The sequence below is a fragment of the Brassica napus genome, chromosome C8 (genome assembly GCF_020379485.1).
Source record: "Brassica napus cultivar Da-Ae chromosome C8, Da-Ae, whole genome shotgun sequence".
NCBI lineage: Eukaryota > Viridiplantae > Streptophyta > Magnoliopsida > Brassicales > Brassicaceae > Brassica > Brassica napus.
In genome coordinates, this window is record NC_063451.1 from 23,064,790 (window position 1) to 23,089,666 (window position 24,877).

The 24,877-nt window shown below is 33.3% G+C and overlaps 4 protein-coding genes and 1 non-coding gene across 14 annotated transcripts; 1 reads left to right on the top strand and 4 right to left on the bottom strand.

Annotated features, from left to right (window-relative positions):
- Positions 1-1,593: 1,593 nt before the first annotated feature.
- LOC106429508 (uncharacterized WD repeat-containing protein C2A9.03) lies at positions 1,594-4,092 on the bottom strand. 5 transcript variants are annotated; one of them, XM_013870255.3, is made up of 10 exons: positions 3,915-4,092; positions 3,495-3,759; positions 3,314-3,400; positions 3,089-3,223; positions 2,872-2,982; positions 2,704-2,795; positions 2,502-2,607; positions 2,343-2,429; positions 1,878-2,261; positions 1,594-1,777 (listed from the first exon to the last, which is right to left on the bottom strand). In XM_013870255.3, the coding sequence occupies exons 2-10, from the start codon at positions 3,738-3,740 to the stop codon at positions 1,757-1,759; spliced, it is 1,269 nt and encodes a 422-aa protein (XP_013725709.2). In that variant the 5' UTR covers positions 3,741-3,759; positions 3,915-4,092; the 3' UTR covers positions 1,594-1,756. The 5 variants fall into 5 exon arrangements, with proteins under 5 accessions (XP_013725709.2, XP_013725712.2, XP_013725713.2 ...); XM_013870258.3 differs by having other exon boundaries at positions 3,495-3,750; positions 3,940-4,091; XM_013870259.3 differs by having other exon boundaries at positions 3,495-3,750; positions 3,961-4,086.
- A 321-nt stretch (positions 4,093-4,413) lies between these two features.
- On the bottom strand, positions 4,414-9,334 carry LOC106429509 (DEK domain-containing chromatin-associated protein 3-like). 5 transcript variants are annotated; one of them, XM_048765766.1, is made up of 12 exons: positions 9,159-9,334; positions 7,546-8,591; positions 7,437-7,470; positions 7,160-7,242; positions 6,939-6,998; positions 6,745-6,852; positions 6,520-6,600; positions 6,354-6,437; positions 5,752-6,247; positions 5,469-5,569; positions 5,268-5,298; positions 4,414-5,165 (listed from the first exon to the last, which is right to left on the bottom strand). In XM_048765766.1, the coding sequence occupies exons 2-12, from the start codon at positions 8,539-8,541 to the stop codon at positions 4,762-4,764; spliced, it is 2,478 nt and encodes an 825-aa protein (XP_048621723.1). In that variant the 5' UTR covers positions 8,542-8,591; positions 9,159-9,334; the 3' UTR covers positions 4,414-4,761. The 5 variants fall into 5 exon arrangements, with proteins under 5 accessions (XP_048621723.1, XP_048621718.1, XP_048621720.1 ...); XM_048765761.1 differs by having other exon boundaries at positions 5,469-5,572; XM_048765763.1 differs by having other exon boundaries at positions 5,469-5,572; positions 7,546-8,686; positions 9,159-9,256.
- A 357-nt stretch (positions 9,335-9,691) lies between these two features.
- On the bottom strand, positions 9,692-13,158 carry LOC106429511 (probable WRKY transcription factor 20). Of its 2 annotated transcripts, none has more exons than XM_013870262.3 (6): positions 12,778-13,158; positions 11,638-11,787; positions 11,011-11,482; positions 10,754-10,898; positions 10,506-10,661; positions 9,692-10,353 (listed from the first exon to the last, which is right to left on the bottom strand). In XM_013870262.3, the coding sequence occupies exons 1-6, from the start codon at positions 13,015-13,017 to the stop codon at positions 9,903-9,905; spliced, it is 1,614 nt and encodes a 537-aa protein (XP_013725716.1). In that variant the 5' UTR covers positions 13,018-13,158; the 3' UTR covers positions 9,692-9,902. The 2 variants fall into 2 exon arrangements, with proteins under 2 accessions (XP_013725716.1, XP_048621724.1); XM_048765767.1 differs by lacking the exon at positions 12,778-13,158 and adding an exon at positions 12,233-12,251.
- Positions 13,159-21,916: 8,758 nt separating this feature from the next.
- TRNAA-AGC lies at positions 21,917-21,989 on the top strand. The gene has a single exon. It is a non-coding gene; the product is annotated as a tRNA-Ala (tRNA).
- Positions 21,990-22,422: 433 nt separating this feature from the next.
- On the bottom strand, positions 22,423-23,912 carry LOC106429496 (V-type proton ATPase subunit e2). Its single transcript, XM_013870240.3, has 4 exons — positions 23,723-23,912; positions 23,460-23,587; positions 23,126-23,173; positions 22,423-22,737 (listed from the first exon to the last, which is right to left on the bottom strand). Exons 2-4 carry the CDS (start codon positions 23,555-23,557, stop codon positions 22,671-22,673), a joined length of 213 nt encoding a protein of 70 aa, XP_013725694.1. The 5' UTR covers positions 23,558-23,587; positions 23,723-23,912; the 3' UTR covers positions 22,423-22,670.
- Between the last annotated feature and the right edge of the window lie 965 nt (positions 23,913-24,877).

The window sequence follows — 24,877 nt, forward strand, 5'->3', positions numbered from 1 at the left end:
AACATAAATAAATAATGAAACAAATGATGTTCATACGCATGTTTACTATAATGATTTTTGGTTCAGTTTCATATTTTTGATTAATCCAAAGCTTAATACCAACTAGGATGACATGACATGTTTATTAAAAACTTAGAATGTCCCCCTTACTATGAATTAACTTTATTGTTGTGTTCTTTTAGAAAAAAAACAAAAAAAAGGAAAAGTTCTTTGATGCTTTACAAAACCATCAATGCTTCCGAAATTATGGTTTTGATGGAGAAAGCGTTTAGTATAATGTCACTTCATAGATTCTTAATTCGTGTTATTTATATTAATATCAACAAAATTTCGGTTCAAGTTATTCCCGAACAAAACAAGAAGGTAAGAGAAAAGCCTAACTACCAAAATAAAGCGATTTAAGTCGGTGAAAACTAGACTCATGTCTACTAAGATCAGAGGGATGCAATCCACTTCTCTAGATCATAATAGTCTAACTACCAATACTTTACCGCTTGAGCTAATAGTTAAATCTAATTTGATATACATATAAAATAATGCAAATTTATAATAACTAGAATACTATATAAAGGAAAAATATTATTAAATTGTTTTTTTGCTAGAAGCTTTGTTTAGACAAAAGCTAAGTTAAGATTGTACTTGTAATGTTTTAAGCTCCTAAATCTTGAGAAAAGATTTTTGAAAACAAACCAGCTTTTACCATCCCTCAATTGTAAAAACCATTTATTCAAATACGAAGAACCGATGAACAAAGAGATTGAATTTATTGAGATTATGTAAAAGTTAATGGATCATAAGCCTTATTAGGTAAACCTTTTGTGAATATAAGAGCAACATTAACGAATGGATTCTTAAAAAGAGGTTACTAATACCAAATATTATTATTTTAAGATATTACAAGTAAATAATAAACTTTAATTAAAATTAAATAGACTAATTAGATAATAACACATGGAGAAATGAGTTTTTATAAGTATCATGCAGAGACTTAATTAAAAACTTATGGGTATTCTCTCTCCTAATTTTATATTTTTCTTCTTTTTCTAAAATCATTAGAAACTATTAAAACTTCCCGTTGGAGAAACTCTGAGCTCTCTATCGGAAGTTTCAAAAGAACATGAATAAAATATAAAACATTTGGATCACTCTAAGACCATGAATAACGGGGGTTCTCATGGTGGAGTTTTTAGCGGAATATAAAAAACCGTCTCTTAACTTTTGACTAAAAAAAGCTAAGAACCGGTTCTTAAATAAGTTAATCATGCTCTAACTTAAAGGCAATTAATTTTAAGAGAGAAATCCAAAAAAAAACTTTATCAAAATATGTTTTCAAAGCCCCCTAAACCTAACTATTCAAAAGTTTAGCAATCGAGATAATGAGACGCTGAACAAGCTCAAAGAAGAAGAACCACCTGCTGAACGAGTGCACATAACCCACTAGAACCATCAAGAAGGAGCATGTAAGACCACGTCATGCTTCCTTATAATACAGTAAATATTGCAGCTAACGGTTATTTTGTCTCAGTTGATGCCGGAGTCTTATTATATTGCTCTACCAACGTGACATTTCGGCTATAAGTTTGGTTTATAGAATTAAAACACAAGTCTCACTTCTTCATTTACTTTGTTGGAATGCTACAATACGATATAATACAATCAACTCAGAACAGTTTATAGCACACTGCATTAAAAGAATCGAACCATATATAGAACCTTCAAGGCAGAATCTATTGAAGATGTTCCAAGAACTCTGAGATCACAATGCACTTCCAGAAACCTGGAGAAGAAGAAGAAGAAGAATCAACGTTTTAAACACACGACATGCCATCTGCACCAAGTTGTATGATGCTTATATGAAACTGAAACGTATTGTGTACCCTTTCTCGAGCAAACTCCATAAGACTACCATATGATCTATCATATACGCCAATGAAGAGAGACTCAGTGTCAGGACTGAAGGAGATTCCTGATATCTCTCCAAAGAAATCAATCTCTTGCTCTTTCATGTATCCTGTGTTGGTGTTGTAAATGTGGACAAAGTCTGCCGCCTCAGCCATGGCCATGTACTGACCATCGGAAGTGAACTTGATAGAACGGATAGCTCCGAGGTTTCCCTTTAAGATTGCCACAGATTTAGACAGATTCCTTACGTCCCACACACGGCAGGTCTTGTCCTGGTTCCCCGTGGCAAAGGTCACTCCATCAGGATGCCAAGCTGATGCAAATGAATAGTCCAAGTGACCATATAACCTCCCCACCGTCTAGAAAACTCAAAGACACAGAGTATGAGACTCCATTGATGCTTCAGACAAAGTAAGTAGCTGCAAAAAAAGTTGAAGTACCTCCCCGTTGTTGGAGTCCACCAACAAACCATCTGGGTCATCTCCAACGATTGTTACTAGTTTCCCATCAGGACTAACCGAAGAATGCTGCCATAATTTCAAATTCAATCACAAAAAAAACAATCAAATGGTGAGAAGGTAAAGGAGAAGTAAACTCACATTCACTGGCCAGGGATAATGGAAGTGCTGGACAAGCTGATAAGTTTCCATATCAAAGTTTCTGACTCCACCATCATTACTTGAAGCCATGAAATGAAGTGCACCACTGTATACAAAAGTTCATTAAGAAGTTCTTTTTTGTTTAGAGTCCATTACAAACTGAGAAGGTCCAAACATTCAATATAGCAAGGAGAAGTGATACCTGGAGTTCCTGTGTATATTAACAGAATTAGTTATGGCGTTTTCTTCACTAGCTAAGCGGTAGCAGAAGCTCACACCAGGTCTATCAAGATGCTGGATTCAGACAAAGAAGTAAACATGAGTACATGATTTGAAAGCAGCTTCTAAGCATGAAACAGATGAAACTAACCTTGCAAATGAGTTCACCAGAAAACCCACCAGCAACAACCATTCCATCTTTTACTGCCAGACTGCTAACATGTGTCTTCGAAAACCCTTCTAACAAACTTCCAGGATGTTCCTGAACAAAAGTTATATAAAGAAAAATAGGCTTTTGAGAAATCAAGAAAGAAGAAAGAAAAGAGAAACACAAGTTAGTAGAAACTGAAAATGAGAAAAGCTCACACCTCAGATGGGGTTACTAGACCAGCAAGATCAAGAACTTCATCCCTACTACTTGTTAAAGTAGACCAATGAGTGATAGAGTTGTTGCACATCAGGTAAACATCATGGTTAGATGTAGCCCACACCAACTCCCTCAGCTGCAAAAAGGAAAAGTAAAAAACAAAACATTCAACCAATCTTTTATATTCAGAGATGGAGAATAGATGCAGAAGTAACATTTGACAAACCTGAAAATGGAGAATAGTAGGTGTTACAGATCTAAAATTCTTCTTGAACCTATAGAAAGAGCTTCCTTTCTCTGAATCTAGACAGTCCTGGTTTTCCAAATGTGCAGAATCAGAGTGAGAATACAAAGGAGAAGTTTTGTATATGTATCAATGGATAAACATGATGTGTAACTCTTCAGACCTTCCCAGATGCCTCGCCTGAGTTTGGTATGTTTTCATAGTTTCTATAGGATTGTAGCCTACTTTTTCTGTATTCTTCTCTGGTGAGACTAAGTTTATCCCATGGGATTCCCTGAATGTCCTTTCTGTTAGGAGCTTGAGAAGCAGTTGTATCAGCAGAACACATAAGATTCTCAAAATCTGCTCCCAAAGTATCATCATCCTCCATATGTTCCGCTTCAGCTTCTTCACCATGGTGCCCAGACATGTTTACAGGACTGAAAAGTCTCAGAATCAAAAGAGAAAACCTTGCTCAGTTCAATTCAGTTCCAAATCTATGAGTATCTCCAAGACACAACATAAGGAGATGGTCGTGTAGGATCCAACAAAAAAACATTTTCAACAAATGATACTAGCAGAAAAAAAGTATTAGTAGTAGTACTAGGATCTAGCAGAAACGGACTAACAAGGATCCCTTGACTTTATACCAAAGTCAAGCTCTAAAGAAAAGTCAAAAGCACGGAAGCTAGCTGCAGATTCGAGTAGACTCTGTAAATGATGGAGAACTAATAACTTGATGCTTCGAAGGTAATAAGTTTTTCTTTCTTTTGAAACTTTCAAAGTAATTTAACTTCGAACTGTACAAGGATAATAGATTTGTTTGCATGAGAAAGAAAGCCCATATAAAAGCCCATTAAGACATCTGTTTAAATGGTAGACCATCACATGTGTTGTTGCATTTGCTTCTCCATACAGTGTCAAATGAATGAGAGAGGCACAAGTGAACAGAAGCCAGCAGGCACAATCTTTACTTGCACAAGCCAAGTTACTTAAACAGATTTGCCTTGAAAAACGTTGTCGTCTCTTAGATCGGATGTACCTTAGTCAAGTTTGCATATACATCTTAATATACAAATAACAACATGAAAACAGCAAGGGAATCAAGATAATAATATTCGTTTATTACCATTGGCTTCCTCTGCTACCAGAAGAAGGGTACTGAGAAAACTGGACAATATCTGAAAAGGGAGAGCCTTACAAATCAAACGACATCTAAGGAGGCTTTATGTTAAATTGTATAGACATACAAGCAACCTATCTTTCTTTTGGCTATGCAGCTTCTTCCTCTTGTCTCTTACCAAAAGTAAAGTTGGTTCAGACTAAACAAAACAAGAAAGGATTACATCCACGGTTTATCATTTGCCAGATGACTGTCTACTAAGCATCATACAACAACATCTAGGCTAAGGGGGAGAGTCTCAGTATGTGCCATGTGATCAGAAAGGAGTTTAGGATTTCACCTCCTCACCATCAGCAGACCCTCCTGCTTTCTCCTTCACTGCTTCCTCTTCTTTCTCCTTCTCACTACCAGCAGACCCTCCTGCTTTCTCTTTCACTGCTTCCTCTTCTTTCTCCTTCTCACTACCAGCAGAACCTCCTGCTTTCTCCTTCACTGTTTCCTCTTCTTTCTCCTTCACACTACCAGCAGACGCTCCTGCTTTCTCCTTCTCTGCATCCTCTTCTTTCTCTTTCTCAGTACCAGCAGACCCTCCTGCTTTCTTCTTCTCTGCATCCTCTTCTTTCTCCTCTATCTTTTCTTCTTCAGCCTCTCCTGCTAATTTGGTGAGCTCACTTTGGATCATCAGCTTTATAGATAACTTTCTTGGGGTGAGATCATCTTTGAACTCCTTCCCTGAAATATAGGTGAAACAATGTGTGTTACCATACATAATCAGAATCTGACAAGATACCACTGAAGAAAATAATGATAAGAGTGAAACCAATCTGTTCATACCAAGTTCTTTGATGATGTCCGTGAATGTAGCCTGCAGAAGAACAACAATGATCTTATAAGGTTATCTATATAAGAAGATAATTCACAGTTTGTATAGATATTTTACAAGAAACTCAAGTCAGATTTCAAAAAACAAAATTGTTCTGAAGAATCCCAAGTAGTTAAATGTGTCGAATATTAAAGGCTGAGATATGAACTCACAATATTAAAGTCGACCCTTTTCAGTATCTTAATGATTGCATTCTTCAGCACTTTATCACTTGGCCCTTTGGTTTTTTCTTTCCCTTTTCCAGCCCCTTTAACTTCTAGCATAGGCACAAACCCACATATAAAGATGGTGTTAAAAGACATTAGTGACAGCAATATTAGCTTTGGCTAGCTTCTGCAAACAAAGTACCCTACACTCTCCCACACATGATGTATTCTACCTAAGCAATCATCTTAGTGGAAGATAAAAAAAAAAAAAAGAGGATAGTATCCAAACCTGGCTTCTCTTTTGATGCAGACTTCGAAGGGGTAGAGGTGGAGGCCTTGGTAACTCTTTCAGACTTCTTCCTCTTAGAGGGGACCTTTGGACTTATATCACTGTCATCATCAGTCTTCTTTCGTTTTGATGATGATCGCTTCTGTGTAACTTTCTCCGGTGGACTGGATTTTGCAGCGACAGACGCTTTCTTGTTCCTGGCTCTCCCTGCGGATTCTTTCTTCTCAGCTGATAGTTTAGAACCACGTTTCTTCTTCTTCTTCGGCGTTTCCTCTTCAGAACGCTCCTCCTCAGATTCAGCTTTCTCCTCGCTTTCAGAAGGCTGAGGTGCTTCATCCTCAGATTTATCGGGAATACCGTTTACATTCTCCTCCTCTTCTGCACTCTTCTGCTCCTTTTCTTGTTTTTCTCCCTCTTTCTCCTCTTCAGCCTCATCTTCAGAAAGAGCTAAGCCCTTTTTGGCAGCCTTTGTTCCTTCTTCCGACTTTCGTTGGCTCTGCAAAGGCAGTGGAAATAATATAGTCAGATACTCAGATCTACTTGGAACAGAGATGGACAGTTAAAGATAAGTAGTACTGAGACTCTAAGCTACGCATTGATACCTTTGCTGATCGTTTGGAGGATGAAGTCGCAGCTGCAGGCGAGCTTTTCTTGGGAGTTCTCTTGCGTTTGGCACCCTTACTTGACTGTATCAGCAGAATCTTTAATGAGAATGCAAGAGGCACAAGTAAATTCTAAATTAAAAAAATGTTTTCAACACAAAAATACCTTCTCTTTCTCACTAGCTGGAGCGTCACCTTTCGCATGAGGTTTCTCCAAAAACTCAAACAGTTTCGTGACGATATCTTCCTGTGATGAGAAAACATGCAACAATAAGTTGACGTATTTGATTCAATGGGGAAATGAATTATCATAACTTGGGTCACATGAAGCCTAACTATTCATGCAAGAAAACAATGAATTATCAAGAACAAGAGCTTAGAGATTAATGACCTTTGTTGTAGCCTTGGTAACATGTATGTCAAACATTTCGCAAAACTCCACCAGTTTGTCTTTGATACATTTATCAAACTTCTCTTTTATTTTTTCTTTTGCTTTTTCCTGCCAATACCAAAGACAAAATTATATACAAAGCAAAGCAAATGTATACATAAAAATAACGATCATGTGTGATGGATGTTGCACACCTCATTTCCATGCCAAACAAAACCTGAGAAGCTCAATATATTTGTCTTGACCTGAGGAGCCTGTTAAGTAATGAGTCATATATAAACATGATTAGCAGGCTTGATGCTAACATAAGAGCTACAGAACCTGTGTTCAAACAACTAGTAATAACCCACAAGAGTATGCATGTGATTGACAATTAAGAATTAAGACTATCGGAGCGGAAAAATATGACACTCACCTTCCCTCTCCTCCCACCAAATAGAATGGTGTGCAGCAACTTCAAAGTTTCATCAGACTTCTTCCTAGTTACCTTGTAAGCAACTACAGAGAAAACATTCAAGTTATCTATTTCGTTTCAACTACAGAATAGATGATCAAAACAGAACCAATATATGTATTTAATGTTGCTTATGGATTTTAATTTTAATTAGCAGGAAACTTTGCTTCTAAACCAGTAGAATTGCTATATTCAACGAGTAACATTCTAAATGAAGATTCACAAAGCATGAACATACCGCTGGGAATGTCTTTGAGATATGCACCTGGCCCCTGCAATATCCAAAAGATAATTATGAGCACATCTAGCAACGAAGTTCTACTCAGCTTAGGGAAGTATTGGCAAACCTTTTCGATACGGAATTCTTTGAAAGAGTCTGTATCAATCACTGCGACAAGCCTCTCAACAGATTTGCGCTCACGCACAGGGCGATCAGAGAAAGGAGTCTTTGGTTCTGAATCCTTTTTTTCTTCCTCATTCTTTGTCTTCTTTCCAACCTTTTCACCAGAACTCTTTCCTTTCCCACGCTTTTTAGAACTCTTGCTCTTCTCTTTCTCTTCTTCCTTATCATCACCGCTCTCAGCTTTTTCATCTTCCTTATCATCATTCCTCTCTTCTTTCTCATCTTCCTTTGCAGGTTGACTCTCCACTTGTTCATTGTCATTCTCATCCTCACTTCGTTCTTCATCTTCCACCTTTGCCTTTTCAATTTCCTTATCTTCCTCTTCTTTCCCTTCTTCAGCCAAATCCTCCTCCTTATTCTGCTCCTTGTTATTTTCATCAACAGTCTCCACCTTTTTATATTTCTCGTTGATGTCTCCTGTCTTCTCATCTTTTGTTCCGTTTGCCGTATCACCTTCATTTATTACGTCCTCCTCTGATTCTTTCCCAGCTTTCTTCTGATCTGCTTCTTTACTCTCTTGCTTTTCATCATCTTTGGCATTGTTACCATCTCCAGATTCCACATTTTCCTTCATCACAGTATCTTCCACAGTACCACCTCCAGAAACACCATCACCAGTTTGCTCTTTCTGTCCATTTGCATCTTCATCCATCTTGGTAGCCTCTGCTTGTCCCTCATCTTTGGTCACAGTAACGTCCTCTTCCATTTTATCAGTCCCAGCATCGTCTTCATTGCTCTTAACCTCTAACTCTTCATCTTTCTTTTTCTCAGCATCTATCTCCATCGTATCTGGTTCAGCCTTCTTAGGCTCTTCTTCTGTTTCCTTACCTCCAGCCTTCTCCTCCTCTTTTTTCCCTTCCGTAGCCTCTGATGGCTTTTCAAGAGAGCTAGTATCCGTTGCTGTTGGCTCAACGGTTGCCTTTGTATCTTCTTCCCCCATTGTTAAAACAGTTTAGTAGATCTTTCTCCACTCCCCGGTGATATCAAAGGCTGCATGAGAAACCAAGTTCATGATTATCAACTTTGGTGAGATAGCAGAAACCAAACGATCCTTATAAACAAATTCATCATCTTCTGAACTGAAACTACACCCAAACAGTAGCAAAAACAGAACATCAATCCCATTTTAAAAAACTTGTGAAACGCGTTCACTTGGCATGTATGCAACAAAAAAAAAAAAAAAAAAAAAAAGCCAACAAGAAACCGTGAGAGAAATCTAGTTTAGATCACATGCGTGTTCCATAATTATCTCCTATTCCTACTTTGGATCTGAACAAGAAGATCAAAAAGAAACACACACAAGATCTCATCTCTTTTCACTTGAATCTCTCAAAATTAGTCAAATTCGTGCATTTTGCAGGTAACTTTACAGCGTCAAACAGGAACATAAAGGCAGTAGATTCTCACAAAATCGAAATTCACAGATCAAAAGAAGCACATACGAAACCCTAACTTCTCGTCTCACACAATCAAAGGAGCATGCGACTTCAAACAAAGCACGGAACACACAGTCAGCAACCACAGGGTTATATAAAGCACAAGACTTTGGAATCTCACCTCACTTGTCTCAACGCTAGGCACTGAGTTTACTTTACTTCCCTTTCTTTTGCCTTTCTTCGGAACAGAACCAAATACTTTGTTTATGTGGAGAGAGAGAAATGAAAAGGATTCGGACGCAAAACCAAATTTTAAATACAGTTAAATGCCACGTCGGATGGATGTCTGAGGAAGCATCACCGTCCAGTTCCGATGCTTTAAAGAGACTTGTTGAGTGGTCTAGATTTCATCAACGAATGCATCTCGTGGATCGATGACGATGGAATTAGTCCAACCAATGCTTACGTATTCCTTTCTTGACCCAAAAGGACAAAAATCATACTTCTAACAAAATTAAATGGCCATCTTGTGTACTTATTACTTATCTGCTTCAGAACCAATCAGTAAGGTAATGACTTTTGTCCGTAGGAACAGACTTTTTGGTCTTTTAACAAATTGCACAGAAAATAAGATGATCATGACTTGTTCAATCTGGAGAAACCATATAACCTTATCATGTCTTAGTCTGCACCTAGGTTTCTTGCACTGTGACGAAGAAGAAAGAGTTTTTATAGTAGTATTATACTGATAAAAGCATTAACAACTTGTGTGTTTTTACAGCACATTCAAAACAGGTGACACACAATACAAATATTATATGGTGGGAGATAGTATAATTCAAGATCAGATCCTCTGTTGTGATAGAGGAATCATATAGAAACAATGTCTCCTAACCTAAGAAGAGTGTTGTTTCCTTTTTGTCTTCTAAGGACCCGTTTGTATTCTCCCTATGTTGTTATGCGGATACGGGTAAGATGAAGAATGGTTCAGGGACGAGATGTCATCATTTTGAGTCTCGCTCTGGGTTTCTCTAGGGCCATACTGATTCATACTAGCATAGTAAGTTGATACGGGAGCTGCATGAACAAACCTGAATCCGACTCCATTTGGGTGAGTCTGGCTGAGGAGTTGTTGGTTCTCGTTAGGTCCATTAGACGAGATCCCAACTCCGAGATTGAGGCTTATGGTGTCTGTTTCCTCTGGTGGTCTGAACCGAGGCTGGATTTCATGATGGTTGCTGCTGCCAGACTTTGAAGTGGGAACATCGTGATTGTGTTTGCCTTCGTATGTTGTTATTACAGCTTTTGGATCATGTGATGCTCTCTCCACGTGTTTTCTCACTGGGCATCCCGGAGCTGTGCACTTGTAATAGCTCCTGCAAGAAATGTCAACATCACTATCTCCCATTCCCAAGAGAATCAAGCCAAACAACTAGCCCCTTGAAGACAAAGTCTAAAACTCTTCTAGCTATCATCTTAAACTACAAGTTTTGCTGTTGTATAGAACGAGTTGTGTGGCTGTACGAACCTGGGATTGGGGTTTCCCCTGACAACTTTCTGCCCATACTTTCGCCACCTATAACCATCATCAAGTATGTCAACCTCACTCAGGGTTTGAACAACAACCCTAGGCTCCCGGATAGGTTTCACTAGTGGAGTTATTTCCATGTTCCCATCCAACCTCCTGCATTAAAACGTAGAACAAAGTTTCCATCATGTCAAATCACGGTTCCAAAGCAAGCAAGCACCTGGATCCTTTCTTTAAATTCTAAATACCTCCGTTTTGTATATGGATCATCGTCCTCCGGGTCATCTTTATTCCTATTTGACGCTGCAACGTCTCCACCATCGTTAGTTGTAGTAGCTACTTCAGGGTTACCAGTTTGCTCAATGGCTTGAGACAAGTTGTAGACTCCCTTCTCTGTACTCAGAAATAAAAGGAACAGATATAGTCAAGGGGAGTAAGTGCAAATCTTCTCTCAAGTTTTAGATAAGGTTACCACCATCTCGGCGAGTCATTGGAGGATACTTACCTACCCTTTCTTCTTGCGCAACCATACCAACACCACCAGAGTTTCGGCGACCAGGTTGAGGTTTAGGATGGTCATGTGTACCCTTGTAGATAATATCGGTTATACGGCCATCATGAGACGTTTCAAATAACTTTTTCACTTCGCAGTTAGGATGTGTGCATTTATAATAGCTCCGTGGGAACTCACTCCCTTTGACATGCTTTTGACCATACTTTCTCCAGTTGTAACCATCATCAGCCAATACCGTCGGCGGCGCACTTCCCCTGGACTCGTTTTGCGACGTCTGGACTGATTCTTCTTGATCAGATCCGGCCGGAATATCTGAGCTCGTTGGTGGCGTCTGAACAGGAGGAGTTGGCCGGCTTGGCTCACTTGAGGAAGCTGTAGCCTCAGGTGAGTGTGAGGATCCATGGCCCTGGCCTTGGAATTGTACTGGTGGCTCCCTTTTATGCTTGTCAAGCTCGGCATACACCTTGAAATCAATAAATAGATTTAGACAACTCCACCATGCAACAGTATACAAGGAATATAAGAACTTTCAGCTTGTGGATATAGGTTCCTTTTGAAACAAATATCAGTAATTGTTACCATAATAAGCATTACAAACAGCAGTTAAGTGGACAATACCATATTGGAAGCAGGAGGTCTGAATTCAAATTCACTGGACTTGTGCTCGGTGAAGGTGTTCTGATGGAATGCCCTGCCTGTATAAGAACTTGAGCTAACATGCACTGGCCGGGGCTTGAACAGCGAACCAGTAGTAGGGGAAGGCTCTGGCTGAAAATTAAAGAAAGTTCACATATCAATACCATGAACAAAACATAACACATAAACAAAAGACCACAAAAAAAGTTCATTCTGTCTGAAATGGTATGAAAATTCGGATTTTTTAAAACCTGAACCTGATCCATTATCAAAAAAGGGTGATGTTTATGTAAACTCAAATGGAAGGACCCACTCATCTAAAACATAACAAGCAAAACTCTTGTTCAATCAGAAGATGTACTAATAGATGCCAAAATGTAATTAAGCATATCATCACTTCACTTTGATATATGTGCATAAATTAAGCTAAAGCTCTAGATGGTGAACATGATGTAAAGTACTTTTACTATCACACCGACAGAATCATTCAATATCTTAAACAAGAAAATGGAATTTCTTATACAGCTAACAGGAAAAACAATTAACAAAGAAGAGGGAAAAAAAAAAAGAGCAGCACCAAACACAGGGAAGATCAACAATGTGTATATAATATATGAAAACAAGTGAGTACCAATGGAAGATGATATAAAGAAAGGGTTTATTCGAGAGAACAATGTGGACGGACACAAATGCAGCGAGTCTAGTAACGTGAAGAATCAGAATCTGAGCCAAAGCCACTTAACCTAAGGGCAAAAGCACTTGTAAAAAAGAGTAAGAAACAGAAATGGAAACACAAGTCTAATGTTATTTCCTTAGAAGCATCTTCACCAAAATTACAGAACGGACCCAACTAACAACCTCCCCCCCACTAAGCACTACTACAAGAATCTTAGGAACATGAAACGATGGTCCGAATCCGAACTGAAGCAACAAGAAAACCAAACAAAGTTATCTTCTTTTTTTGGATACTGAGAAAGCTGACTGAATCTAATTCCAAATTTAAACCTAATTTCCCAAAAATGCAATCAGAAAACCTAATTTTTTCAATAGAAACCACCAAAGTGATGAGAAAAGCGGAGAGCTTTCCACAAGAGAGAGAGAGAGTAGCTGCTGCTGATTAACCTTAATGTTGGAGATGAAAACGGGAGATTCGAGAAACGACGTCGGACTCAACCCGGAAGGAATCGTGATGTTAGTAGTAGACCTCGAGATCGGAAGCATTGCCGGTGACATGAGCTTGTACCTAGCTCCTCCTCCTCCTCCTCCTCCTCCGGCTGAATTGTGTCTCGCCGTTGGATCTACCGTCGCCGAGCAATCGACCTGAAGTTCCTCCCGGTCATTGTTAGCTTGAGGGAGGTCCATTTCAGGGGAAATTCTAGAGAGGGGGAGAGAAGAGTGCAAGAAGGAAAAGGGAAGCTCAGCTATGGCGGAGGATTGAGAGCTTTTGTTCTCTTTCGTTCTCTCTTGTGTGTTAGTAAAGATGTTGTCAGAAAAATATTGACTTCAGACGCCTCTTTACGTTTATTTATTTTTTTTTGTTTTTAACCTTTTTTACTTTAGTTAATCAATCTAGATTTCGATCCGCGCAACCGTGTATGTTTTTGTTTTCATTTATTTTTATATAAATATTTTGTTTTCAATTTTAAATTTGTATATATTATAATATATATGTATCTATCAATTTTTAAAACATAATAGATTTACGGTATATTTTTTTCATTGAATAGATTGTTTCAAACTTTCATATGTATTTGTATTTTCTTCTATATATATATTTTCGGATTATCTATATATATAAAAAAAATGTTTGCCTCCATCATGTTGCGCCACGTCATAAAGTCTTTGATTGTGAGTGCGACACCTGTCTTCTTTGCCTAAAACTCATCGTTTCATTAATTTTTGATGTGGGCTGCTGCATTTCATAATTGTTTACGGTTTAGTGGGCTTTTTGTTCATACTGTGATATAGCCCAAATACAGAGAGATAGCCACTATAATGAAAACATATGTAAAGACTGAAACTTTTGAAACGAAAAGAAAAAGAAGGAGCGTACTGTGAGTTTCTGGATGCTACTGGCTTCGCCTTGGTTGGAGGCGATATCAACGGTGACGGTTCATTTCGCCGCCACCTCCGGTAACTCAATAACATTCAAGAGTTTAAAATTATTGGCGATGGGTTTTGCGGCAAAGGGAAGAAGATGATGAGCAACAACATTGAAGAGGTTAAAAAAGAAAATCGAACCAATTAATAAAAATATTCCACAGTTTAAGCGGTGGCAAGTAAATCAGATCGGTTTCTCAATTCCACTATGACTCGATCAAGAGAGAAATATAGTTTTTTTGTCCAAAGAAATGTAGATATTATCAAAGCAAAGATTGCTCCGAACGAATCATAAGAAGATAAGGAAAGCAATCAAAAGTTTTTATTTCATTTTTTAATTAGTTATTGGGAATTAACATGAATGGAAGTGTCATACACGGGCAGAGACATGCGTGTTGGTGAGATATGAGATACATATTTTAAACTTAAAAGGGAAATAGACAGAAAGCAATATGTTCTATTCCCATTGGATCTTCTCTTTTGAGCCTTTTGTTTCAAAGAAAAATGACAGAACATAACCAGATTTACTTCGGTTTAGTTTATATTCGATTCAGCTTTAATGCATGCATGATTTTAAGCTACACAAGTTTCATTCAATAAATAAACTAACGGGAAATTTTATCGTAAGAAATTGGGTTAATTGAAATTCATAAGACAGAAAACAATAAATAATTAAAAATAATTTTATAATTATCTAGCTACTTATATTTATATAATATTTATATATCAAAATAACATAAATATATGATTATAATTAATATTTAAATAAAAAATCCGGGCGTAGCCCGGGCCGACCCTAGTTATCTTATATATTAAAACAAAAGTCATCACTTCTTTCATGTATGATTTTTTAATTTGGACTATCACTTAGAAATCTTATTAAATGTATTTTATTAAGACTAATAATACATATAAACTTTAAAATATTTTAATCATAATATCTTTTGATATCTTTTCAGTTTAAATATAAATATATTTATTTTAAATTTCTAACAAATTTGTTATAAAAGATTTTTACAAGATCTTCATTTTCGAAATTATATTTAAATATTTCCACTAATTTCGAAATTAGTTAGAAATATTATTATACATTAATATATTCAGTTATCATTTATAAAATGAAAAATAAAAAAATTTATAATATTTTATCTATTATATAATCATAATCAATCATATTAAAAGAAACTTATTATATTGAGCTAAATATAATAAAATTGTATTAAATTTATAAATTTATATATATTTTACTTTCGTAAGTATAAAATATTTATATTCAAAAATAAAATCTAATATGTTGCTAAGATGGGTTAACATTAGCAAACTATATAATACATGTATAAAAATTAACATATACTAGATCTCGATCCGCGCAGGTTTTTGTTTTCATTTATTTTTATATAAATATTTTGTTTTCAATTCTAAATTGGTATGTATTATAATATATATGTTTCTATCAATTTTTAAAACATAATAAGTTTACGATATATTTTTTTCATTGAATAGATTATTTCAAACTTTCTCATGTATTTGTATCATCTTATATATATATATATTTTTATTTTTATTTTTTTTTCAGATTATTATTTCATAATTAAAATCGTAACTATATATATAAAGATTAAGTAATATATTGTTTTATTGTCATATTCAAAGATATTGTTACATTTCACAAATTTATAAAGTTTTTAAAAAATTAAACTTTTTACTTCATAGATTTATATTATCGAGTAAATAATTAAACATTTAGTTTTTGTTTAATTTTTATAAAATAAACTATATAGTTTAAAATTTGTTTTCATTGGTTTAAGGTAGTAAAGATTAATCATTGTTTGATAATCTGATATCTTTATAATTTTAAAAATTAACATCGAGAAATATTTAAATATTTAACATATGGAAGTATAGTATTACAACATTAAATTATATTTATTTAATTTATATTATCTATAAAAATCCAATGGATCATATATTATTTAAATCCAATTATTGATAGTCTAATAAAAATTTATGTTAGGTCCAAAATTTAAATGATAAGATTAGAGATTAAATGTTGCATGGCTTTCTATGAATAGGTCCATTAGGTCCATTTTTTTAAAAATCGCACATGAATCAAGGTTGTGACTTCTGTTTTAATATATAAGATTTCCTTAAAGCTAATAATATAAAATATTTGTAACTACTTTAATCGTAATTTATATTTTAAAAATTCTAATAAACATGTCTAAAAATATTTTAACAGTAACTTAATGTATTTTAAGTTATCGTTTATAAAATAGAAAATAAATAAATTATATCCTATTTTATCTACTTTATGGTCATGATCATGTTAAAATACAATTAATATACTTAAATAAATATGATAAAATTATATTCAATTGATAAATTTATTTTCATAAATAAAATATTTTTTTAAAAAATATAATATGATGATAGAACGGTTAAAATTAGTAAACTATATAATACATGTCTAAAAATTAACATATCTTAGACTTTTGTATATACAATAATATATTATCTAAAATGAATAAGCATAAAAAATATTGGTAAAAAGAAATCCAGCTTTGAAATACGAGTCAGAATTTAGCATAAATTAAATACAAAATAATTTTTAAATATGTTTACTCATGAATATATTAATTTGCTTAATAATTAAATGCAAATACAATAAGATAAATATATAATAAGTAAGTGACAAATACATACGGTTTTAAACAATTTGTTAATTATAAAATTATTATATTTGAAATAACTATATAAAAATTTAAGTATATGATTAACATTAAAAATATATACCACTTATGTTCTAAATCAATAATTTATATATAGAAAAGTGAAAACAAACACCCTCGCGGTTACGCAGGTCAAAATCTAGTTTCATTATTAAAATCCTAATTATATATATAAAGATTAGTAAAATATTGTTTTATTGTCATATTCAAAGATATTGTAACATTTCACAAATTTAGAAAGTTTTTACAAAATTAAACTTTTCGTTTCATAGATTTATATTATCGAGTAAATAATTAAACATTTATTTTTTGTTTAATTTTTAAAATAAACTATATAGTTTAAAATTTGTTTTCATTGGTTTAAGGTAGTAAAGATTAATCATTGTTAGATAATATTATTTTTGTTATTTAAAAAAAAATCTTTATAATTTTAAAAGTTAACATCGACAAATATTTAAATATTTAACAAATGGAGGTATAGTATTACAACATTAAATTATATCTATTTAATTTATACTATCTATAAATCCAATGGATCATATATTTTTTAAATCCAATTATTGATAGCCCAATAAAAATTTATGGTAGGCCCAAAATTTAAATGATAAGATTGAAGATTAAATGTACTATAACTTTCTAAGAATAGGTCCATTAGGTCCATTTTTTTAAAAAATCACACATGAATCAAGGTTGAGACTTCTGTTTTAATATATACGATTTCTTTCTTTTTTCTTTAGCAGACAACAAATAACAAATGCTAAAAAAAATAGATTAAACACAGTTTGTTCAGGAATTAAAAGAACTAAAACTAATTTCATTTTTTGTAATAGATGTTAAATTCATTCAAAAAGCATTTGTACAACATCTGTCACATTTGCAAATGAAAATTAGACCGAAAACATAACCGCATTCATTTTTTACCGTCACAATAATAAAATTAGATCACACATTCTCGAAACCAAAATTATCCTACCTTTCAATGTTTTAAAAAAAATTCTAGACCACTCTTTCAATTTAATTATTTTTGCCTTTTTACGTTTATTTATTTTTATAACCTCTTTTATTTTAATTAATCAGATTTCTTTTTTTCTTAGCATGGTAACAAATAACAAATGTTATAGTTTGAGAAAAATGAAATTAAACAGACTTTATTCAAGAATTAAAAAATAAAACCAATTTCACATTTGTAATGAATGTTAAATTTATTCAAAAAGCATTTGTACAACATCTGTCACTTTTGCAACTGAAAATAAGATTACAAACATAATCGCATTCACTTTTTATTATCACGATAATAAGATCATATCATACATTCTCTGAATCAGAGTTATCCTAACTTTTAGTGTTTTAAAAAAATTCTGGATCGCTCTTTCAGTTCAATTGTTTTGCCTTTTTTACGTTTATTTTTTTTTCTTTTTTTCTTTTTTCTTTTTAACCTCTTTTATTTTAGTTAATCAATTTTCTTTTTTTTAGTATGGTAACAAATAACAAATGTTATAGTTTGACAAAAAAAATGAAATTAAACAGACTTTATTGAAGAATTAAAAGAACTAAAACCAATTTCACATTTTGTAATGAATGTCAAATTTATTCAAAAAAACTTTTGTACAACATCTGACACTTTTGCAAATGAAAATAAGACTGAAAACATAATTGCATTCACTTTTTACTGTCACAATAATAAGATTAGATCACACATTCTCAGAACCAGAGTTATCCTAACTTTCAGTGTTTAAAATTTTTTCTAGACCGCTCTTTCAATTCAATTGTTTTTGCCTTTTTACATTTTTTTTTTGTTTTTTTTGTTTTTAACCTCTTTTATTTTAGTTAATCAAGTTTCTTTTTTTTTCTTAGTAAGCTAACAAATAACAAATGTTATAGTTTGAGAAAAAATAAAATTAAATAGACTGTATTCAAGAATTAAAAGAACCAAAACCAATTTCATATTTTGTGATGAGTGTTAAATTTATGCAAAAGGTCTTTGTACAATATCTGTCATCTTTGCAAATGAAAATTAGACTGAAAACATAACCACGTTCACTTTTTACTGTCACAATAATAAGATAAAATCATATATTTTCGGAACCAGAGTTATCTTAGTTTTTTGTGTTTAAAAAAAAATTCTAGATGGCTAATTCCCCGATCTGAAAGTTAAACATCAACACTTATCTAGATTTGAGCAGTAATGGCCAGTATATAGTTAGCATAACTAAAGTAATGTCATCAATTTGTAAAACATGAGCATTTGGATCCGTTAGCACTATCGTTGTTTCCCCCAAACTAACACTATAATTAACAGCCGAATCATACTATTACAAGCCATTTGTAAGTTTTTTTTTTTAAATGAGTATGACTTGAAGTCTGAAGAAATACAGTTTAAACTGTTCGTTTAATTTAGAATCATACAAAAACCGTTTTGAGATAAACTCAAATTTTCACATGTAAACTACCGTTACATCTGTTCTAAAGCTGATAACATCTTCTGGGGGTTACTAAAAATGACTATTTATCATCGAATGCTAAATACTATTAATTATTGTTTGGCTAATTATTGGATGTAAATATATATAATGCAACCGTTGGATACTTATAAACATCATTATGCCCAAAAGGAACATTTGGGTAGACTTCTTGCCTCCACACACGACAAGCTGTCCATAGATTCTTTCCTGCTTATTTTTTTTTTGTTATAATATACCCCACTTAAGAGAGGATGGAAAAAACGACATAGCAGACATTTTCTCTTATTGGAAAAGATCAAATGCCAATAGAACAGGATGTTAAAAATAAGTAAAATTGATACAGAAAATAGTATTTTATTTTCTTGTAGTTGCAGGGCATATGATTCTTCTTTGCAATATTAAAAGACCTAATTTCTTTATATTCACGTATCTTGTATAATCATCAATTCATTATATGTCAAGTTAGACATATCAAATGGGTTTTAATTACACGGATAAGTTTTACTAGAAATTTAATTGTTATACTAGAAATTTAATTACACGGATAAGTTTTACTAGTAAGTAGGGTCAGGGCAGGATATATTTACTTGTGATCTAGATTATTATTTTTTATATAATTTTGTGATTTGTATTTTAGGTTTACCTTTGCAAAAAATGTGTATGAGATATACTATTTTATTATTTTAAGTTGTTGGTTAATTTGTTTGGAAATAATTTTTGTTTTGAATTTTTGCTTATATGGCATCACTATGATTGGGTTGTTATGTCAATTTTTAGTTGAATTTTTTTATCTAACAACTAATATATATTACTCTTTTTGAGGTTTTCGCCAGTCATAAGGCCTTTGCAAATTTCTAAGAAGAATATCTCAACTTTGGTGAAAAACTGGCAATCAAAAGATTAGTCATCCAGTTGGATTGGAAATGGTGTTCTTGGGTTGAGAATATTGTTTTTGGTGTTCATCGGTCTCATTTCTTAAGTTTATTACTAGGTGATACTTGGCTTTAGTAAAATAAACTCTATTATTTGTTAGGAACAAATATGAGCATCTCTAGACCATTTTTTGCTTGGTCTTAACTCTTAGGCATATGATTTCAGATTCTAGGGGAAGAAATTCATAATTGTTTCTATGTTTCATTCGAGATCAACTACCAAGATTTTTTTGTTGTCAAGATTTGGAGGACCCATTGGTAGAAATTGGTACAATTGTATTTTCATTATCGAAATACTAAAACTTTGACATTATTTGCAGAGATTTAAAATATATTTATAGTGTAAACTATGTATTTATTTTACACATTTCTGTATATTTTTTATTAGTCAAATATTGTTGCAAAGAAATTTTTGTTTTTAGTCATTTAGTTTTTAAATTTTATTTATATATGTTAGAAAAATATTTACAACCAAATAAATTGGAATATAATATCTTATAAGATTTCAACAACATGATATACAATTTACGTTTTGACACATCAAAACTTACCATCAATTAGCATCGTTAATTTTCTGTTATTTACTTGATTTATTTTGTTTAATATAAAATTTAATTTTCATAATAAAATATGAGAAGGTATGAATTATCATGGTAAGATGCATTTATGAGATGATAATGTTTATTTAGAAATATATGGTTATATAGTATGAATGAATTATTATTTTTATGATTGCTTATTTTTATTTTATAAACTATATGATTAGCTGAAGCTTACTATATACTTTATCCAAAAAGAGTAGATCGATGATCATATCATACTTTGATAATTTCTTCTGATATCGCTCGCGTAGGTTAGACGGCAATTATCAGGATCCAATTACTCAGTGTGTCGAACAGCTTGGGAGCATATCCACTCTCGCAATGGCCCTCGAAATAGCATTTGTGGAGAGACTCTTTCAAATTAAGAAACTCACTAAGCCATTTTCCAGATGACCTCATGTGTCGTTTCAAGATCATCATTGTCCTTTAACACTCTCTCTCGCTCTCCCCATCCATGAAGAAATCAGAGGAGCCTTCTCTTCTATCTGCAAGTCCTTAGCTAAACCCAAGAAGATGATCTAATCTCCAATGATTCTCCTTTTCGTTTGCCTTAGGTTCACTCTCTATCTCTCCCTTTGTAGATCTTTAATCATTTCCTCCTTTTGATGTATTGCGTGAGAGAATGTTTTTTTTTTTGTGAAACGGTTTTTGCAAGTGACAAACTTTGTGTGCGGTTTGCTGTATTAATACAATGTTTTTGTAGACTTTTACTACTTTTTTTTATTTCTGTTTAATCTCTACAGAGCAAAGAGATGAGAATACATATAAAGAGTTGGAAATGCTGAAAGTAAGAAGACAAGAGAATGCTTATGCTCTGGGACATTGACCTGAATCTTGAAAAATCACTTGCCTTGTTTCTGCCTGAGGCGTTCTTTGACAAAATCATTACGGGCTTTAGTACGAGCTTGCTGAGGAGCAACGTTGAGATACGACAGATGCATTCCAACGGCGAAAAGAGCTGCTCCTGAGGCGAAGAAAGCGACCTTCATCGCCAGTTTTCCTGGTGATGATGGATAGCAAAACGACATACTCAATGCTCTAATCCCAGATCAGATGGAACAGTCAACGCTTTGTTCGCTACAAATATTCACAGGTTTATGTGTTAGTCAAGTAAAACATGAATGAGATGAAAATGATCGTGAGAAACTTTCTCCAGAAGACATTTCATCAAACAGTTGGTGTGCACTCTGACTAAATTTTTGTGAAACAGATACTAAGTGCCAAAGTCGCACGATTCCTGGAACAAGTTGGGATAGTAATGACAAAAAAAAATCACGGGAATAACGTAAACTGGTACCTGTTTCTAGTTTTTACCGTTGGAAGGGAAGCACTGAGCTTATAAACAAACGTACACAAAACAATAACACCAGGAGACGGTGCTGCCGATTATTTTTGGGACAGAATAAATTTAGTTAACTTATCATCGAAAGCAACATGGGGATGTAGCTCAGATGGTAGAGCGCTCGCTTAGCATGCGAGAGGTACGGGGATCGATACCCCGCATCTCCATTTTTAACAGTATTTTTTTTGTCAATGGGCCAATGAGCTTCGTAGAACGGCCTGCTAAAAGTATCATTTTACAAATGTTGTTCTGTACTCTTATTTACTCTACACTTTCAGTCTTGCAAACTATTAAAAACTTCTTCTCACTAAACCAAGACTTTAAAACTAGATTATATTGTGATGTTAAATTCCTGCAGGTGGGAGAAGAAGAGATAGCTCAACAGACAATGAATATCAACAAGATGGAACGAGACATTGGAGACAAAGGAGGACTTGAAAAACCGTGGCCATGGGCATGTCTAAGATCAATTACATGGATCCTAGGATCACACTCACACTCGCAGCACAGATGAAAGTTTATACAATACAATTGTTTCAGGTGAGGTTTACTTATGCTACAAGGACTATCGAACTGGAGTTGTGTATTGGCTGAGTAGCATCCTTCCAAAGATTTTTATTTCATCAAGAATGATATATACTCACTCCCGCTGGAATGACTTTTTTGAGTACAATGAAGAATGTTTAAAAAATGAATGAGAAACAAGATTTAACAGAGGGGGAAATGTATTGTTTGTTCCACACCGAATTACAAAAGGGGAAACCGATAAGTTTAAGGAAGATACACCGAAAGAGTAAGTCACTCTAGTTTGAGGAGATGGAGGTTCTTGTTTGAGCAGAGATGGGTGTCTACTCCACCTCGCTTAGGATTGGGACAATGAGAGGCTTCATCTGCGCAATGTAAACGATTGCCCACCTGCCAATATGACGAAAGAAAACGATGCAGTGATATAAGATAATGAATGAATCTTGTTAAAAAAAAAAAAAAAAGCATTTACGCAAACAAAGACACTGGTCAGAGACCAATAAATAATGTTCATGTTGTGGAACTTTCTCAAACACAAATCCTCCTAATTCATCGACTTAAGACAAGTTTCTGAGAGGCATAACTCATCTCCAACTAGAACTGTTTACATCACAAGAAAGTTGGAAGAAGTAAAGCCTACAAGGATCTGTCTCTCTATAGATGGTTTGATGGTTAATGTTGATCCAGGTGAGGAGCAAATCAAACGAGAGAGTTGGATAAAGGTGAAAGCAAACAGCTGAGTAAAAGGAAAAGAGTACACAAAATATAATAGACTTACATCATCCAACAGCAGACCGTGGCTGTAATGACCAAGGTAAAATGTAGCCTGTTCCATTATAAAAAAAAAAATAAAGACATGAGATCTTTACTCCAACCAAGAAGTAAACAGAAACTATCAAAAGAAAGGAACCAAATTCAAATTAAAAAAAGTACATATGGAAAGAGATTAGATTTCATCTACCAATTATCGTTCTCCGAGAAAAAAAGATAACTAATGATTAATTGATAACGGAGAACCACCACATTAGCATTGACAGAGTAGTATAAACATCAAATAGGGCAAAGGCTAATGAGATTACTTAAAAAAATTGCAATTAAATAAAAAAACATACAGATTGGTGGAGGGGCCTTGGTTGAAGCAGATTCTAGTGAAAATCGAAGCAATGATGCCGACCACAGCGAATATTACGGATGTTACAAGAAAAGCCATGTCTGATCCTGATCCCAAAGAGACTTAATCCTGCGACGAGATATTACACGTGGTTTCAGCCTTTCAGGTTATAGAATTCAATGTGATCAGACTCAAAAAAAAAAAAAAAAAAAAAAGGGGCTAGCTAATAATCGCAATACGAGGAGAAAGTGTCAGAGATCTCACAGATTCAAATTGGAGCTCCTGGAGACGTCAATTGAGGATCGTATATTCGTTCGTACCCAAATGCTCTATCTCGTCCCAGGCCCAGATTTTGTGAGGGCCAATTTTGTCATTTGCTAGCAGATAAATAGTAAACACAAAAGCATTACAATTCCATATGAAAGGAGATTAAGTCCGTATACCAAAGACAGAAACCTCATTAATGTTTTTTAATGATTATTTAATTATATAAACTAGATCTCGACCCGCGCAACCGCGCCGGTTTTGTTTTCATTTATTTTTATATAAATATTTTGTTTTCAATTCTAAATTGGTATATATTATAATATATATGTGTCTATCAATTTTTAAAACATAATAAGTTTACAATATATTTTTTCATTGAATAGATTGTTTCAAACTTTCACATGTATTTCTATCTTCTTCTGTATATATATTTTCAGATTATTATTTTATTATTAAAAATCATATCTATATATATAAAGATTAGTAAAATATTGTTTTATTGTCATATTCAAAGATATTGTAACATTTCACAAATTTAGAAAGTTTTTAAAAAATTAAACTTTTCGCTTCATAGATTTATATTATCGAGTAAATAATTAAACATTTAGTTTTTGTTTAATTTTTAAAATAAACTATATAGTTTAAAATTTGTTTTCATTGGTTTAAGGCAGTAAAGATTAATCATTGTTAGATAATATGATTTTTGTTATTTAAATTTTTTTTTTATAATTTTAAAAGTTAACATCGACAAATATTTAAATATTTAACATATGGAGGTATAGTATTACAACATTAAATTATATCTATTTAATTTATATTATATATAAATCCAATGGGGCATCTATTGTTTAAATTCAATTATTGATAGCCCAATAAAAATTTCTGGTAGGCCTAAAATTTAAATGATAAAATTATATATTAAATTTAACACGACTTTTTAGGAATAGGTCCATTAGATCATTTTTTAAAAAAATCACATATGAATCAAGGTTGTATCTTCTGTTTTAATATATAAGATATTTCAAAATCTATATTTATTCTAAATATTTCAAATAAAATTTATGTTCGTAAAAGTAAAAATAATCTTATTAAAAAGTATACTATATATTTTCAATTAATAGTGTAAATCATTTAAATGTGACAATTTAAACT